General features: G+C 42.1%; 1 protein-coding gene across 2 annotated transcripts; it reads right to left on the reverse strand.

Annotated features, from left to right (window-relative positions):
• Positions 1–269: 269 nt before the first annotated feature.
• Positions 270–16,209, reverse strand: usp47 (ubiquitin specific peptidase 47). Of its 2 annotated transcripts, XM_049718880.2 has the most exons (29): positions 15,934–16,209; positions 13,449–13,505; positions 12,254–12,448; positions 10,821–10,937; positions 10,320–10,473; positions 10,139–10,235; positions 9,742–9,887; positions 9,564–9,643; positions 8,747–8,896; positions 8,545–8,640; positions 8,293–8,445; positions 7,954–8,112; positions 7,259–7,390; positions 7,026–7,102; positions 6,871–6,926; positions 6,108–6,220; positions 5,922–6,023; positions 5,644–5,851; positions 5,009–5,124; positions 4,612–4,731; positions 3,662–4,466; positions 2,695–2,870; positions 2,547–2,627; positions 2,355–2,470; positions 2,168–2,286; positions 1,961–2,091; positions 1,795–1,842; positions 1,572–1,702; positions 270–1,303 (listed from the first exon to the last, which is right to left on the reverse strand). In XM_049718880.2, the coding sequence occupies exons 1-29, from the start codon at positions 15,976–15,978 to the stop codon at positions 1,129–1,131; spliced, it is 4,155 nt and encodes a 1,384-aa protein (XP_049574837.1). In that variant the 5' UTR covers positions 15,979–16,209; the 3' UTR covers positions 270–1,128. The 2 variants fall into 2 exon arrangements, with proteins under 2 accessions (XP_049574837.1, XP_049574838.1); XM_049718881.2 differs by lacking the exon at positions 13,449–13,505.
• Between the last annotated feature and the right edge of the window lie 352 nt (positions 16,210–16,561).

The raw sequence follows: 16,561 nt of genomic DNA on the forward strand, positions 1-16,561 counted from the left end.
AGACTCTAAAAGGACTTATTTTGAGAATCTTAAAGGTGATGTTTAAAGACTAAGATGTTTTCACACAGATTCTTGACAAGCAAATGAATGTGTGAAGAATGAATGTGCAGTGCATGCGATGTTTCAAATTTTGAATCGCAGGAAAACCGGTTGCCGATGATTGGCCACTCATGAAGTCATTGAATCGTGTACAAACGAGTCTCTTGATGTGCGTCGGACCTGAGAGAAAGCTGTCGTAATTTTTAAATTAAAAAAAAGAAAAACTGAGATTATGAAATAAAGCATTTTAATTAAATTCTAAAATCATCTCATACTATTTTCACACAGGATTTTGGATCTCAAAAGAAATAAACACCAACAGAGGAGGAAAAAAAATCAGACATTGGCATTTCTACAATGAACAGCTGGTGGCAGGCCAAGACACACGTGTCCTGGGGAACTTTCTCCACCCTCCGGTGTCCGTTTATCAAGCAGCAGTGGGTTTGAGTGCCAACTACACCTACGCTGTCAGCTGAAAAATCCCAATGAGGGAGCTCCCATCCTCTCTCAGTATGTCGCACACAATGGAGATGAGATAAAGAAATCCACAAAATAAAATAAAAAATGCGCATATGTGTGTGACGTTGCAAAGAATGATTATAAGAGGAAAGTAATTTACAAAATCACGACAGTTGTTATGATCTTTACTCGACATTTTCTAGAGGAGACCCGAAGAGCGCAATGGGACGAAATCTGGCGCAGGTGAAGACGGGCGAGCAAAAAAAAAAAAAGATGATAAGCAAAGCTGTGAGCACGTAACGATCTCTGAGGAATTGCTGATGACTCGGACAAATAGAAGGAGACTCACTGGTCAGACAAGCCTTGATGATCTTCAAAGATTGAGCCCATTTTTTTCAAAACAGTGTTTGATTCATTTTCTGTCAGGAATAATTGTTCAATTCCCTTTCAACTTTACAGTACAACACAAACTAACAGTGCACAATGGGGTTTCCCAGCTCAGAGTGGCGAGACAGAGCATTTCTACCTCACAACGCCGCTTGACGTTCAAGTCTTTTATGATCCGCTCACCTAAAGCTCTCCCAGAGAGTGTCCAGAAGATCCGAATGACGCAAAAAGAAGCTGCAGGACTCAATCCTGCCCCGGGTCCTTGGCAGGACCCCCGTCTATGTAGATCTTGAGGGCCTTCTCTTTCCGCGGGGAATAGCTGACCCGATGTCCGGTCTTGAGGAGGCGGCTGCTTTCCTTCTTCATGAGTTCATTGCGCTCATCTTCTGATAGCTCCATCGGTTCCTCTGTGCTGTCCCTGCAAACGCACATGCACACGGCAATGACACGCGGTCAGGCTACAATTGAAGGACGTTTTCTGTATCCATAAAATGACTTACTTTTTTTTTCCCTTTGTTTTGCTTAATTGATTGCGTTGCGTCTGGAAAATGCCTTATTAGTTTATTTTACTGGTAAATTTAATTAAAAATAAGATGTGATCACTTATGTTTTTACTTCTGCCACGGTGAATAAACTTAGAAACGTAAATGCGAATGGTCAGTTTCTTCAAAATTCTGAGATCTTACCTGTAGAAGACCACGGCCCCATCATCACAGATGTACAGGGGCCACATGTTTAACGCAGACACTTTGGGGTTCCAGTCCAAATCTTGATGGATCTCCAGCACAGAAATGTCACAGGGAAACGTTCCTCGACCCTGCACACAGGACATGCAAGGACCTTCGGTTAAAAGAAGAAAAAAAAAAAAGCTAGCAAAATCAATGATTTAGGAGGAAACATCTCACAAACCTTTGCAAACTCCAGATTATCAAGATGGGTACCACTAATTTCACTGAGCTGCAATGGCAAAAAAAAAGGAAAAAGCTATGTTGGACATAGGATGTTCTCAACCATACAATATGTGTGGGAAAAAAATCCATCAATTGAATTTTGCAGCAGGACAGACAGTAGTAACCTTCTCCTTGAGTTCCTCAACATTGCTGCTCTCCAGAATGACTTCCTGGAAGGAACCCAGCTTCATGGTGGACGGGCTCCACTTTCGGGTCAGGATAGCCAGCTGCGACATGGACTTCATCTTCTCGTGTTCTGAAAAAGTGATCAAAAGGCCCTTCAGTGAGCAGGACAAAAAATAGTGCATGGTGTTTATTCCTAAAAAAATTACCATTGAGGATTTCCAGGAAAACCTCCCAGTTGGAGGAGATGCTGATGTCTTCCTCATAAACATGGCAGTCCAGAAAAACTGTGCCTGGATTCTTCCAAGTCTTTTTCCTGAGACGGACCCTGAGCATGATACAATATATTTTTGTTGGATATGCATGTTCGTCTCCTCATTGGTGTGTGGGCCTTACCGGTCAATGTTGAGGTCAAGCTTGCACTGCTCTCTCAAGAGAGGGAGCAGCTCCTCTTTCGACTGTCTGACAGTCATGCCCTTTGCAAAGACCGTGTCCACAAGAAACTTGCAGGGCTACACAAAACAATTAGAAACCATAATTAGCTCTACTTGCTTGCAACTTCTGTCCTGTTTATCTTCTCAATCTCACCTCTTGTTCATTTACTAGTAGTTGATACACTTTTACTCGGTATTCACCCTTTTTAAGGGCCCTCCCAAGTCGGATGGTTATCTGCGGAAAGTTCAACGTGTTACTGAAATCCAACTGAGCGCAATCAATTTTGAAAACGGATCCTGACCTTGTTGTCGTCAGAGAATGACGACAGTGTTTCATTGAGCCGTACGCTTTCAAACTCCTGGTTGTTGGCGTAAACCCGAAACACTTTAAACTGGGATGAGATGACCCCGACATAGGGCTCCAGATTGTGTTTGAAAGCTGCCAACGTTATCCTTTTGTCCACGTGAACCACCAAACCTGGGAAATAGCACAGGAAACAACTCAACGCTGGCAATTCTCTTCTCTCCAAAACACAGTATTGCAGGGGGTAAATAACAATTATTCCACGCTTTTCAAACTGGCAGTTGGGGACAGAATTTTAGTGACAGGTAGCAATTTTGCAGGACTGCTAAAATGTCAACTCGCGAAGCCTGGCTAATGGAATGATTTGTTTCTAAAAACTGCAAAGCCCAAGCTGTCAAATACTGAAGGCCGTTTGAATGATAGCTGAAACAAAACGAGGGGGAAAAATGGGAAGTGCACGGTGACTTCTGGGGCACCCATCAGCATTACATGTAGTGTTTGAAGAGCTTTTCATGTTTAATAGGCAGTGTGGTTCATTGCAGTAAGAGGACACTGAACTTTGACATCAATAGGTCATGAGTTCCTTTCTTTGGAGGTTGTTATCTGGATTTATAACCGCATGGGGTATAAAGATAGCAAAGCAATTTAACACTGATGACAAAACCAAAAGGATCATAGCGAACCACTACTTTGGCCCCGGTAATGATGTCAGATAGGACCGACCTTTTTTCTACATTTACAAACAAACTGGGGATCTTATCAAGGGTGACCTATTAGGAAGTACAGTAAGGAGCTTCATTTCGACTATAATAGTACTTTGCTACTAACTGTGGCATCTGTAAGCAATGCAAAAGTTGTTGTTTTTTTTTTTTTTGGGGGGTGGGTGGGGGGGGGGGGTGATTGCTAGAAAATAATTTAAAAAGAAGACTACATAAGTTGTTTCAACGTCATCATACAGTGCATACATTTTTGTGTATTGCAGGCGGAGTCGTCCTGGGAGTAAGGTTCTGTCCTGAAGTACAAGTACTGGGCTTTAGATTTTGTCTTCCCGTTGTCGTCATACTCGCTGTCCGTGCCAGAGTCTTCCTCCGCAGTGTCCCAGGTCTCCTTTTTGCCCTCGCGGGCTTTGGAGCGACGGCTACTAGTGATGCTGTGCGAATCCAAGCCATTGGCCAGCTGGATGGGAGCGCTGTCTGCATTGCACAGCGTGTCACTACTGTGACTCGAGCTCAGAATGTCGCTGTCCACTGAGCTGGTGCTGCGGTCGTTGTTAACCTCAGAGTCTGAGCGCTCCTCGGAGGCAAAGTGGTTTTCTGGGTCGGACGAGGCGCTTCCCCTGCACCCAGTAGTGCCCCCGATCCGGTTTTCTAGATCTCTGTTGTCTGCGGCCACGCAGGGTGAGTTTGAGTCCGCTTCTTGGCTGGGGGATTCGATAAGTTCAAAGTCGCTAGTGTCAGAGCTTTTCTGACTGTCGCTGGTGCTGGATCCCTGCTGCTGCTGCTGCTGCAGGGAGAGGTTCTTTAACTTTTCTGTGCTCTCTTCAAGGATAGCCTCCACTGATTTCCTGTCGCCTTTTGATCCTTCAAATGCCACATCTGAGTCACTGCCAACCTTTTGGCAAATAGTTCTGCTGGCCAAAGTGCCGGGGGACTGTTCAGGTAGCAAGACCAGTAATCGAATAGTATTCCCGTGGCGATCTAACAGCTTCCACAGCAACGAGTCAGTGAAGGCGACCTGATGGTCAGTTGACTCTGAACTCTCCACAAAAATCTAACAGAACATAAAATGCAAAAGACATGGTGAGAGGGTCGCAATCGATGTTTTGTTGTGTTCACGGTATTTTGTCAGCCAACCCCTAAAACACTACATGATAAAATGTGATCTTGTAAGACAGAATTCAAATAAATCCACAGACCTTGTTACTCCTGAAAAACCCTTCCGCTTTCAGTGTCTTGTTTGGAACATACAGGAGCCGCAGGTCATTGTAGCAACGCTCCAGTACCACGCGCATTGATTCTGCTGATAGCCCTGTAGCCTGAAGGACACGCATGATGTCGATAACTACCAGGAACCGGTTTGTTTAAGGCAACAAATTGGACGACCCATGATTAGACTAAGCCTAAAGCTATTGGATATTTTTAAATCAATTATCCTTCACATTATTGCATCAATTAATCAAACAAAAAACGAAAATGCATTATTGTGCATTAATCTGCAGATTTGGCTTTGATTTTTTTTTTTAAATCAAATTATTTATTCATTCAGACAATTATTTTTTTCAGCCCTGGAAGTAATAGAGATGAAAAGTAAACCTGTGCAATAAGTTGCTTGAATTCAGTGATGGTCTGGTTCAGGTAAGCCCGAACACTGATGGGAGGGGCGATGGTTTCGGTTTTCAGATCCACAACATGAACCTTCACCATCACCTCTGTGGGAAAACGACAATACATCCACACATTTAATCAAGTGACAAGGACAATACAATACGCAATGCGCCCTTTGCCATGGTCATGGGCACGCAGATTTTAATATTCTACCATTCAAAGTTTTGGGGGTCACAAAAAACGATTTCAAAGAAAAGCAGTGTACAGTGGATGAATAAAAGTCTACACACACACCTGTTCAAATGGCATTTTCCCCAAACATAGGACGCGTGACTATTACTTTGCTTCATCAGACCTAAACACACTTTCCCACATGTATTTGTGAGAATTTAAATGTATTTTTGCAATGATTTGAAACCAGGGTTAAACCATACCTACAGTGAAGCATATTGGCAGCATCATGCTTGCTGAAGCGCAAAAAAAAATTAGACTTGCGCAAAAAAGAAAAATAAATAATACATAAGGAAAAGTCCACAAGAACATCTGAACATTATTTTCCATTAATCAAAGGCTTTTTTTGACAGTAGTGTATGCAAGTGTCTCAGTAAGAGCGGGCTCCCCACCTCCCGGTTTGTAAGGCAGGAACACTTGCTCTGGCCGACGGGTCTCCAGCAGCAAGTCGAACATGTAAGAGGATTTGACACCTCCGAGCAGAAGGCCCATGGGTGTGTCCTCCTCGCCCTCGTAGGAGCGCTCCAGGTACTCGTGGAATTCATCGTACTTCACCAGGCGACAGCAATCCAAGGGGACCGCTTCCTCCAGCTCCATCAACTTCAAACACAGTACATGATCAACGTGGATCCATCACACCTTTTTCCTGTTCAAGGACTGTAAAACAAACCTTATAGGACATTTCTGTGGCTTCCCGAAGAGTTTTGTCCTTGTGCACCTCCAGCTTGCTCTCTACCATCATTTTTGAAGGGTGCATACAGAAAAGTTTGATCTAAAATAAGGAATATAAGTTGAAAAACGTAAAGAAGCAATACATCAGAGGATTCATACACAGACATTGAATCAAGTCAGCTACCTTGCAAGTGTTTCGCTCAATCTCTCTCTGTTTCTTCTCCTGCTCTTCGGACTCTTTCTCTTTCTGAACCAAACTCTTCAAGTGTTCTGGGAAGTCATCCATAGCTAAATATTCTTCAGACAGGAGACATGTAAAGTTTTGATTAGAGGGCAATGAAAACAACAGCATTGTCACAACACAAGACTTTAGTTTATGCTTTTCAGACACCAGCTTCCAGTTAGAGGCTGAAAGGGTGAAGAATTCTAAGTCTTGAGGATTAGAAACAAACAGCAGTGGAAACTATGCTTCTAAGTATGCCACACAAGTCTAACAAACGTGTACTAACGATAAAAGCATTCTTCATTCTTGTGGCACCTTACTCGGTATTCTTGTCAAAGTGCGGGTCAAACTACATTAGGGTAGTTACTGCTCTCTTTTCATATGGCCTAAATAACAAATCCTTTCCTCTTTGGACTTCTCTTTCATTTTCACTTTGACAGCCTGACTGCTTCAACATGTGATTTTCCTTGAGTGGTGAAACGAGTTTGCGCGTCTCCTTTTAACTGACACGTTGCCCTCTCAGGTTCACAGTGAGTTGTGTGTGCGTGACAAGTTGGTGTTGTCAGATGTGCTACTCTTGTTGCACGGTACCGTGTGAATCCGTATGTTCTACAACTTCCTTACAAGTTAGTGTTTTGTATGTAAATGATCAACACTGGCTGAAGAAGAAGCTACAATAATTTCACTGGTAACATGGATCACTGTAAATGAAGAAAATCCTTACTTGCATTCCTTGAGGGATCCTTCAATCTATAAATCAGCATATAAGCATTTGTAGAGCTGTTGGAGAAAAAAAAAACACTCACATTAACAAGGAAATGCTACTCATCTTCACAAAAGTAAAAACACAGCAAAGTAGAGCTCATATACAAAAGCAACCTTGCAAAGGCACTGGAATAATATCCTCTGCTCCCCGAGGATCCCCCATAAGTCTTTCTGATGTCCTCCTGGGTGATCTATCCAAAAAAAGAAAACATATCAAGCAGGCGTGAAGAGATATGACAATGGTGATTGATCAGTCGCTGAGAAAAAGATCACGGGGGAAAATATGACACGATGAAGCTCTCATTTTAATCATGATGACAAGGAAACTCCCAATGGTTCATACTGACCTTGCTAACATGCTGGTCATTGAAACTGTACCACTGGCCGTCAGTGAAGGATTTGATGCAGGCATAGTAGTGCCCGCCTGCGGCGCTTCCCGAATGGACCATGACGGAGAACAGCTCAAAGCTCGGCAAACTCTGACAAAAAGGGTTGGAAATGTTTTTGCTCAGAGTGAATAATAGCAATAATGACTGAATAAAAACTAAAAAAAAAAAAAAAAAAAGGGGGGAGGGGGGGGTTGATGCTTGCTTTTTACTTGTAACAAAATAATCATTAACCACAGTGCGTCAAAAGTCTTCATACTAACACAATGCGAACCACTGACAGGCTAACAAATAGCAGTATATACCATTAAATAAATGGTGCAGCGAGATATGCAGAAAGATGGTACAATAATACTCACAATAATATTCTTTCTACGCAAAAAATAACCTATTACTGCAGTTTCGCCGTGATGTCCTTTCTATATGTATTTTCAGCAAATCTACGGATTATTTGCATGTGTGTGTGTGTGTGTGTGTGTGTGTGTGTGTGTGTGTGTGTGTGTGTGTGTGTGTGTGAGACATGGCCCTCTAGGAGGCAAAGGTGTTTTTGAGTAATATGTGTTACATTTGAGTGGAATTTTTTTTTTACCAATATTTGATTAGAAACAGAAAACACATTTTCATCCAAATTGAGTTCATATTTGTTAAGCAATTACCTTTTGCTTTAAGACCCTCTCTGCGCTGGCAGTGCTGTCCAGGCAAATGCCCTCATCGACACAATCTTCAGTGGAGAAATCATTGCTCATCTGGTCACTGTGGCAACTGCCTTCATTCTCTGCTCCACTATCAGTGCAGCTTTCTGTCTGAGGGGACTTCTACAGATGCCATTTGAACAGATCACAAAAAAAAAAAAAAGGAATTTGAATGGAAAATAGCTCAAGTGCTCAACTACAATAATCATGAGTGACTCAAGGAAAAATCAGTTGTTGCTGCAACAGAGCAGCCCGCGGCCAGTGACTCATCAACATACATGTTCCCACAATAATTGCTCTCACCTCATCCTCCACATCGATGAATGGACTCATGTCAAGTTCCTCGGGGAAAGTCATACTGTCATTGAGTTTGATGCGATGCATAGTGGTATAGTCAAAATCAAATCGCTTCAGCTGCAGCGTCAGCAGGTAAGGAAAATGCAGAAACCTCAAACCCTGTAACGAAATAAGTGATTTGAGGAATTACGGAATCCTCAGAAGGGCTCTTCTGTATTTTGCATATAGATTCTGCAAAGTCATTGACAGTGAGCTCACCTTCCGGGCATCACATTTCTTTTTGCAACGTTCGCAAAAGTACTGGTTGGGCCCATCTAGAGTTTCGGGTTGGATAAATGCCTGCAATGCTTCCTCCTGGAGCACCGAAATGAAATTCAATTTTATTCAAACTAGCACTCCCGTGACACCATGGTGTGAAAAGGAGGGAGGGGGTTGGGGGTGACCATAGAGCAAAACATACCACACTGCCATAGGCTTGACTCGCCCCAAATGGTCTTATTACAAGAGGGATATCAAGGTAAGTGTCAATCCTCCAGCTTTCGTAGCCACACTCCAAACAGCGGACGTAATCCTTGAGTTTCCCCTGGTACAACTGGTTGATCAGGTCCGCCTGAAGAGAGGAACGCAGCCAGGCTTTATTCACTGATATGATTCATAGTAAAAGTCCAACTTGCAAAGAAATTGAAGAGATAGTCATTCTACAAAGTCATTGACATTTCACAAATTATTAACAGCATTTGTTTGGTCCATGACAGGAGCAGTCACAGCTTTTTGACATTTCTATGAAGCTGGTAGATGTCAGCATGCCATTTTTTCTCTCTTTGGGGGTGAAATAATGCACCACCAGCTACAACAGCAGCCACATAATGTAATAGTAAAATAAAACTGCTGCACTTGCAGAGGTCTGAATTTTTCCAGTCATCTTTTTGTGGATATTTACAGAACACACAGAAAAGGTATTTTCAAACATGGGTTTACAAGGGTAAGCTAGGACATACTTCATATTTCATCCCAACGGGATGGAGAAATGATCTATCAAAAAAGTCTCCCAAAGGATAATTAATGAGTAAGTCGCATTGTTTTCAATGAATGGCAAACAAGTTTATTTGTCTCATGTGCAGCCTTGTGGTCTGAACAGCCAGAGGCCTAAGTCGTCGCAATCCTACCCAGTCCATAATCTTAGAAAAAAAAGTGTCAAACCCTCCCTTTTCGCACAAATAAAGCCTTTTGTTGCCTTTGTGATGTGGGGATGATTTTCTGTTTGTGCTTTCTCCCACCTGTTCTGTCTGCTTCCACTTTTGCTCCAGGGCATCAAACATGACCCTGCAAAGTTCCTGCACATCATGTTGTTGCCAAGCTGGGATAAAAATAAAAACAAATGGGTAAATCCCACAGCATGTGATGTTTCCTCGTCACACAAAATCATTCCTACTGTGAAAGAGCATGAACATTTACCTTCACTACTGTCCCATCCAAAGCTTCGCGTCACATCGGTGGTCTCAATGGCGCGTTTCTTACTCGTCTGGAGAAGAACAAAGAGTCTTTGCAGCTGGTAGGGAATGCTCGTGACTGGGTCCTCTTCAGATTCCTCAAACTCCCAGCTGAAGTGTCCAACAATAGCAAATGTTTTAAAAGTTTACAGAAAACTCTATGGCTTTGACTACAGTATTGCTCCGCATTAATCTTAATTCAGCATTCACCGCCTCCTAAAGGCACATGTACGTTGTTATTGTTTATTTGTGTTGAAATTAGTTTACAATGTGTTTTGTGTTAATAAAGTATTTAAATTTTTTATCAACCTGGACCCATATCACCTGCGATAAACAGGGGTTGACTTCAAATCTTTACTTACTTGTACAATGCATTTCTGAACTCCGGGGTCATGAACAGTGTTTGTAAGAGACTGTTCAAATAGCAGGTCATTGCTTGGTTGACCAAACCCACGTAACCTAAAATAGGAGAGAGAGAAAACTAAGAAGACCGCTGTGCTTGGAGGAAAAACATGCCACATTTTACAAGAGACAAGGCCTCACCCGTATCAGATTTGCTGAGGATGGAGGTGTAAGAGTAAGAGGGGGTACTGCAATCTCCACTGCAGCCAATGGTGCCGTCTCGGGGCAGGGGCCCAATGAAGCGTTCCTGGGAGCTATCATCCAGTCCACTGCTATCCGCTGCGGCAGACTCATCCTAAACGCATGGAAAAACAGAGAAACAAATTAAGTTTGTGCGATAAGTAAAAACAATATAGTGCGAGTCATCCCATCAACAGTTAAAACTTCTGAACCTGGTCCAAAGACACAAGCATTGATCACAACATCAACCCTGCAGGTTTGTACGGTAAACACGGGGCATGATGGTTGCATTACCTCAGTCACCTCTCGTCTTACCCGATGTACCCATCACTTTAGAATAGAGTCATTCGAGACTAAGGAGGCAAATTTCCATTGCTCCTAAGTCCAACCTTTACACTCACTGGCAAACTGAAGTGCCAAGCGCAGCATTTTGATTGATTACATTGTCTGTGCATCACTCACCGAAGTAACATGCGGTTGTTCTCCATCTTTGTCTGTTAGCTGGAGGAAATTCCTCTTCCCACCAGGTTCAAACCCAGAATCCAGAAGCGACACTTCTCCACTGTGCTCGAGGGGTGTCTAGAGGTACAAAAGGGAAGGTAGTAGATTAAAATATCAGTCTTTTACGGTAACTTGTGTTTTCTCTCCTGCAGGGGTTTTGGTTTGGATCGTATTCATATGTGCTGTAAATCGCAGTTCATCGCAACAGCAAGCAGCCCATGTTTGTCATTTGTGCTCGTGTTTTACTTATGCAAATATGCTTGTTCATGCTATTGATGAGCCTCATGTGAATGTGACTTGTTTGTGCTGAATAATAATTTAACGACTGAGTACACAGTACAGTGATTTATGTAACTCAGATTTGTGTTTGTGCACGTTCTATGTGTAGTGTCCTTTATGGTCCCATTAGTTTCAGGTGAGCACAGTCTACTACGGCTAGATCGGAGGAAAAAAAAGAATCGGCAAAATCAACTGCAAAAATTAAATTTGCCACTGTACATGTTAAATGCAAATGCACTCGCTCATTGGGGAAGGGGGGGAAAAACAACGTCCAAGGTTTGGCGGTGACGTAAAAGATACTATAATAAAGTTTTATGCAACTTCTGCAAAGCGGAGCTGGCTAAGTGGGTGCTGGGGTGTGTGGCTTTGATTAATCGATTAAAAAAAATATTTGTTAGTTCCAGTGTTCCAGTTCAAGTGTGCCTTCTTGTGTTGTGTGACGACATTATTCCATCAATGTGCAAATTAAATCATTTCAAGATGCTTTTAACCCTGAAACACAAGTCAATAGCCAGGACCACTGTAAACCCAAGACTCTCAATACACAGTCAAACATTATTTCCCACTGAAATTATTTTTAGCATTCATGAGAACAAATGAAGTAAAATAGCTTGAAGCTAACGTGCACATTTTCTTCCTGATGGCCATGCAGAGTCCGAGCACGCAGAGAGAGCTGCAGGGCAGTCATAGCATATCTTAATCCACTGACCTACTCAGTGAGATAACAAGAGGTTACAGCACCTAAGGCTTTGCCCTAGGTCAGCAGGGGGATTAGTTTAGCTTGGGCTCCTTTAAGAAAAGGGCCAGTTAGTATGTACACAAAGGAGCACATACTACCCTCCTTCAAAATTCTTCACCATAAGCAAATACAAGCAGTCAAATTGGGTAAAACTCCTGCACTAAGTTTGATTTGTACAACTGAACCATGCAATGTCCAGATCCACTATGGAATCAAACGTTAAGGCTATGTGCGATTTTCAAACACTGCCTTCCCAGAGTCCAGATACAGCACAGCCTCAAGGGAACATATTTCACGAGAAATGGTAAAGAAAATTCTTGTACGACAAGTGAAGTGATTACAATTGTGAGATGTGTCACTAGAAGAATTTCCCAACCATGTCTTGTGGGTTTCCCCAGACGAGTTCAAAGGAGCCGTTGACATATCCTGCTTTGTGGGCAACATCTTCGTAGAGTTTGGAGAGGGCGGTGGAGCCTGGCAGATTGAAGGTCAACCGCTCGTTGACTGTTTTGACACAGGTGACGTCCTGGATTATGCAAAGTACTCTGGGTTCGTCTGCGGCTTTTTGGATCTGCAATACAAGATAACAAGAAGGCGGTCAGCATGACTGGACTATTTTCCATCCTGTGTTGAATGTGCTACAAGCTGATGAAAGTTTGAACTTTATTGATTGTGCAATGTTTGTTCAACACACCTCACGTCATAGCGTGTTACGGGTCAAACTGACTTAATACAAGTTGAGTGACATTTCTGGAAAAACGTGCAGCAGATTTTCCACCCAGATTCGAATGATTCCTTGGCACGGAGAGGACGGCTCTGAAGTGTGTTTTTTTTTTTTTTTACACATTTGCACGTTATTTGAGATTGCTGATGTTTCCCAAAAGTCTCAAATATTTGACTTTGCACAGATTTCGTCACCAGGATCGGCTTGGCAGAGATCGGCTCCAAAATCCTTAATAAGGTGGTAGAGAGAAGGTCTACGGGGAAGTGATGTCATCATGATGCACAGAGCACAATATTCGTCAGCACAATATTTGCTCACACTCGAGTAGGACGACGGTAGCACACTTTGGTGGAATGTAGAGGCTGCTACGCAACTGCTTGCCCAGGAAATCTTGTAAATCACAACGGACAGGTGACATGCAAAAGCTCGCCTCTGCTTGGTTACAGGCTTAGCAGCAATTTGTTTAACTGCTACCCAAGAGGAACGACTGAAGCGGGTCTTTTACATAATTCAATGAATCTGCTTAAACGGAACAATCTCAAATTATATGATAATCAAGTAAAAATGTAAATACAAAAAAATTCTTGCGTATTGTCCTAAACTTGGCTTGACAGTAGTACAACTTCTCTCTTGGTATCCAGGCAGCCGGCCATTATTGTAGGATTATATAGAAACTAGTAGTAGCACGCTTCAACAAGAGACTTGGTCATTCAATGTACATCTTGACTTTTTTTACAAATCTGCAAAACCTCATGGACTGTTGCATTATCCTCATGCAACTGGCTACCAACATGCTGCCAATGAGCGTTCACTTGCACTGCACACGCAAAATGCAAGGCACTGCTACCTGAGAAATCCTCTTCATTTCGTCAAAAAGACTCTGTCTGCACCTCCAAGATGTATCCTAATAATATGGAACAACATGGATGACTTGTGAGTCCAGACTTACTACTACAAACATACAGGACTTGCACTCGGGAAAAGAGTGACTTCTTCAAGGAACAATGAGAGTAACATTCATCTTTATCATGGGTTTTGTAATCAAGGCAAAATGCGAGCAACGTGTTCTATAAAGGAGCCACAGCTGACATCACACAAGTGTATTATGAGATTAAAGGTTATTTTTAACATGGATATAATCACCTGGGTGCCAACATGACACACACGTAACGTAGCACAAACAACAACAACTTTTTTATTTTATTTATGGCTCTATACTTCAGAGCAGCAAGGATAATATTAGTAGACAGACATAGCAATACACGCCATTTATGAGATGCAGCAAAATACTAAAATAACAGAAAAAGCAACGAAAGTCAACAAGTGAATGATACTTTGACGCAGCCATATTCTAGCTGATATTTGTTATCAAACAAAGGCAATGAAAAAATTCCAGTAACACTTTTGTGTGTGTGTGCAAAAGTAAAGATTTAAATGTGAAGGTGAAAAGCGTGTGCAGCGGGTGACACGGAACACATGTTGCAAAATCTGAAGTCGGCTGGTCACGTTCCAATTGGCATAACATCATGCTACAGATATGTAAATTGCATCAGACTTATGAGCAAGACAGACTTCATGTCTCCAAATTGGGAAAAAAAAATTCTTGTAATAAAAATAAAGATGTTTGTTTCCCCAAAGTTTACCATTTTTCCTCTTATAGGCCTTCAGATGTTTGATAAAAGTCAAATTTAATTTTTTTATGATTATGTAAGTTTAACATGTTTAGTTTGACTGGTAGTCACAATAACCAGCTTCGAGCATCTTTTTGAAAAGTGGTTCACTATCTGGCAACCCGTGGCTTGTTGTGAAATGACTTGAGTCATCTATCGCTTGTATCTCAAATTTTAGCTCGGAAGTCAAAGCAAAAAGATTGGATTAGCAACAGCCCCGACCTCTAAACCTTATAAACTGGTCACTTGTGTGTCAAGGTACTACTCTACTACATTATTACGATGATGAACGGTAATATTATGAAGGACACGTGCTAGATAACTTGTGTTTTATCCGCAGCGCTATCTGGGGTGCCCAAATCTGGATCGTTATCAGGCTTAATTACTGTTAATGTGATCCATTTATTTTGGTTCATCAGACTTGGGCCTCCTGTGCTTTTAATCCAACATTTGACTCCATTTGACCAATCGAAACGGTGACAGAAAGTCAGATGCTCACACACAGCCTCAGTCGTGCTACACAGAAACAATGTTAGTAGTGCGGGTAATTAACGTGATGCACGTCATGATTTATAAAAATTTGCAGTAATCCCTCGTTTAACGCAGGGAATATCCCGCTTGATGCACTGAACCCACCACACAAAGTGAACCATGATAACACAAGGAACAAATGTAATTGATTATTACTCAGAGGTTGTGAATTCCTACTTTTTGTCTGTCGATCGCGCTCTGATTTGACAAATTAAATCAAAAGTTGACAGTGAGACGTTTTATTTTTACACACCCACCTATGGGGACCGCTGATACTGCCTCCTAAATATAGTTGTCTTTTTTAAAAGTTGAAGATTCCTCTTCTTCTGTTACTCAAGATATTAATAGAGGACTACTTTTTACTTTCACTTGAGTCGAAGTATGTTAAAGCAAGAGGACTTTTGACAATATGATTTGCTTCACCACCCCACTTCTAGCAAAAGGACAGCTGATCGTCATCGATTGAGCCTGCAGGATTGCTTTGGGGAAACACTTTGATCATGCAAAATGCATAAAGATCACGTTAGTGAGCGCGTCAAGAGTGACGGTGTCAATTTTTTAAGCCGTATTGTGCATCTGACACACCTTGTCGAACAGAAAGCTAAAACTCCATTTCAAAACAAGCCCCAACATGACAATAAAATATTCTGCACCGTATCAAACGTATCGAAACACATTTCTAACATTTGGACTGAACGCATTCAAGCAAAGTAGAGAGGTTGCCAATGTTTGGACTTATCAGACGACTAGCTTGACAGCGAGCTGCTGCTACTTGGAAGTTGACGAAATATTATTTGGCCATATCGTGTCAACAGAAAATGTCGTGGCTGTCACGCATTCCGATTCACAGGTTAATCATTTAAATGACTCTAAATATCCAGTTTAGTTACGAGAGATCACTTATCTCCAATGTAGTGGCATCAACGCCAATGTTTTAGTTAGCCATGTCACGATAGGCCGTCCAAGTCATGTTTGGAGGCTAACAGCTAGCAGCTAAGTTAGCCTCTAAACAACAACAAGCTGCTTTTAACACGTTGACATCACGCACATGTATTCTGGCATTCTGGGTGTAAAGTAAAGATGACAGGTTAATTGTGCAATCCGAGCTGAGTTTGGATCGGATCGGCTCACCTCTTTGGAAACGAACTGGTTCTCCTCGCTGGACACCATTTCCATTTGTGCGACACTTTAGTCAAGCCAAACCCGGACAACGATGTCAGCAAAATAACTTTGCACGCGTCAGTGGCAGCATGATTCGTGTCGTGTTTTGACTTTTTCCCAAGCTTGCGGAGCCGAGTCACACTTGTCCAAACTTGTAGGCTTATCAAAGTGGTAAGAAGCGCTTTTGTGACTCCCCAAAGCGGCAGCAGTGCTATTGAGGAAAAATGGCCGGTGTGCTCCTGCGCGAGAGTTCGTTCAGAGATCTCTGACGTCACTCGCGTGACGTACACACGCTTGTGTTGCTTGTGCTTCGTACCATTCCAGTCAACATTTTTAATCACCTTTATTTGAAACGTTTTGTGTGCTTAAAGAAATATAAAATGCGATTACGAATTTTAATGACATATGTCAACTGTAATTCTCCGAATTCACCACTGGGTAGCGCAACTGCACCCTCGTTGTTCTATCCCAAGCGTCTCATTGGACTGAATGTAGTACTGCAAAATGCGGTTTCTGAGCCAAGTTTGGCTCTTTCATCCATTTGATGTGGCTCTTTGTGACTATAACTCAACTTTATTTATGGAGCAATATAAAAACA

The sequence above is a fragment of the Syngnathus scovelli genome, chromosome 4, assembly GCF_024217435.2.
Source record: "Syngnathus scovelli strain Florida chromosome 4, RoL_Ssco_1.2, whole genome shotgun sequence".
In the NCBI taxonomy this organism is placed as follows: Eukaryota; Metazoa; Chordata; class Actinopteri; order Syngnathiformes; family Syngnathidae; genus Syngnathus; species Syngnathus scovelli.

Excerpts from the sequence above, each read along its gene's own strand:
- usp47 (XM_049718880.2), bottom strand. The coding sequence starts at position 15,978 with ATGGAAATGGTGTCCAGCGAGGAGAACCAGTTCGTTTCCAAAGAG. Across the intron at positions 4,732-5,008 it reads TCAAGCAACTTATTGCACAG|GCTACAGGGCTATCAGCAGA; the intron begins GTTTACTTTTCA and ends CGTGTCCTTCAG. Across the intron at positions 1,703-1,794 it reads ATAATCTGGAGTTTGCAAAG|GGTCGAGGAACGTTTCCCTG; the intron begins GTTTGTGAGATG and ends TCCTGTGTGCAG.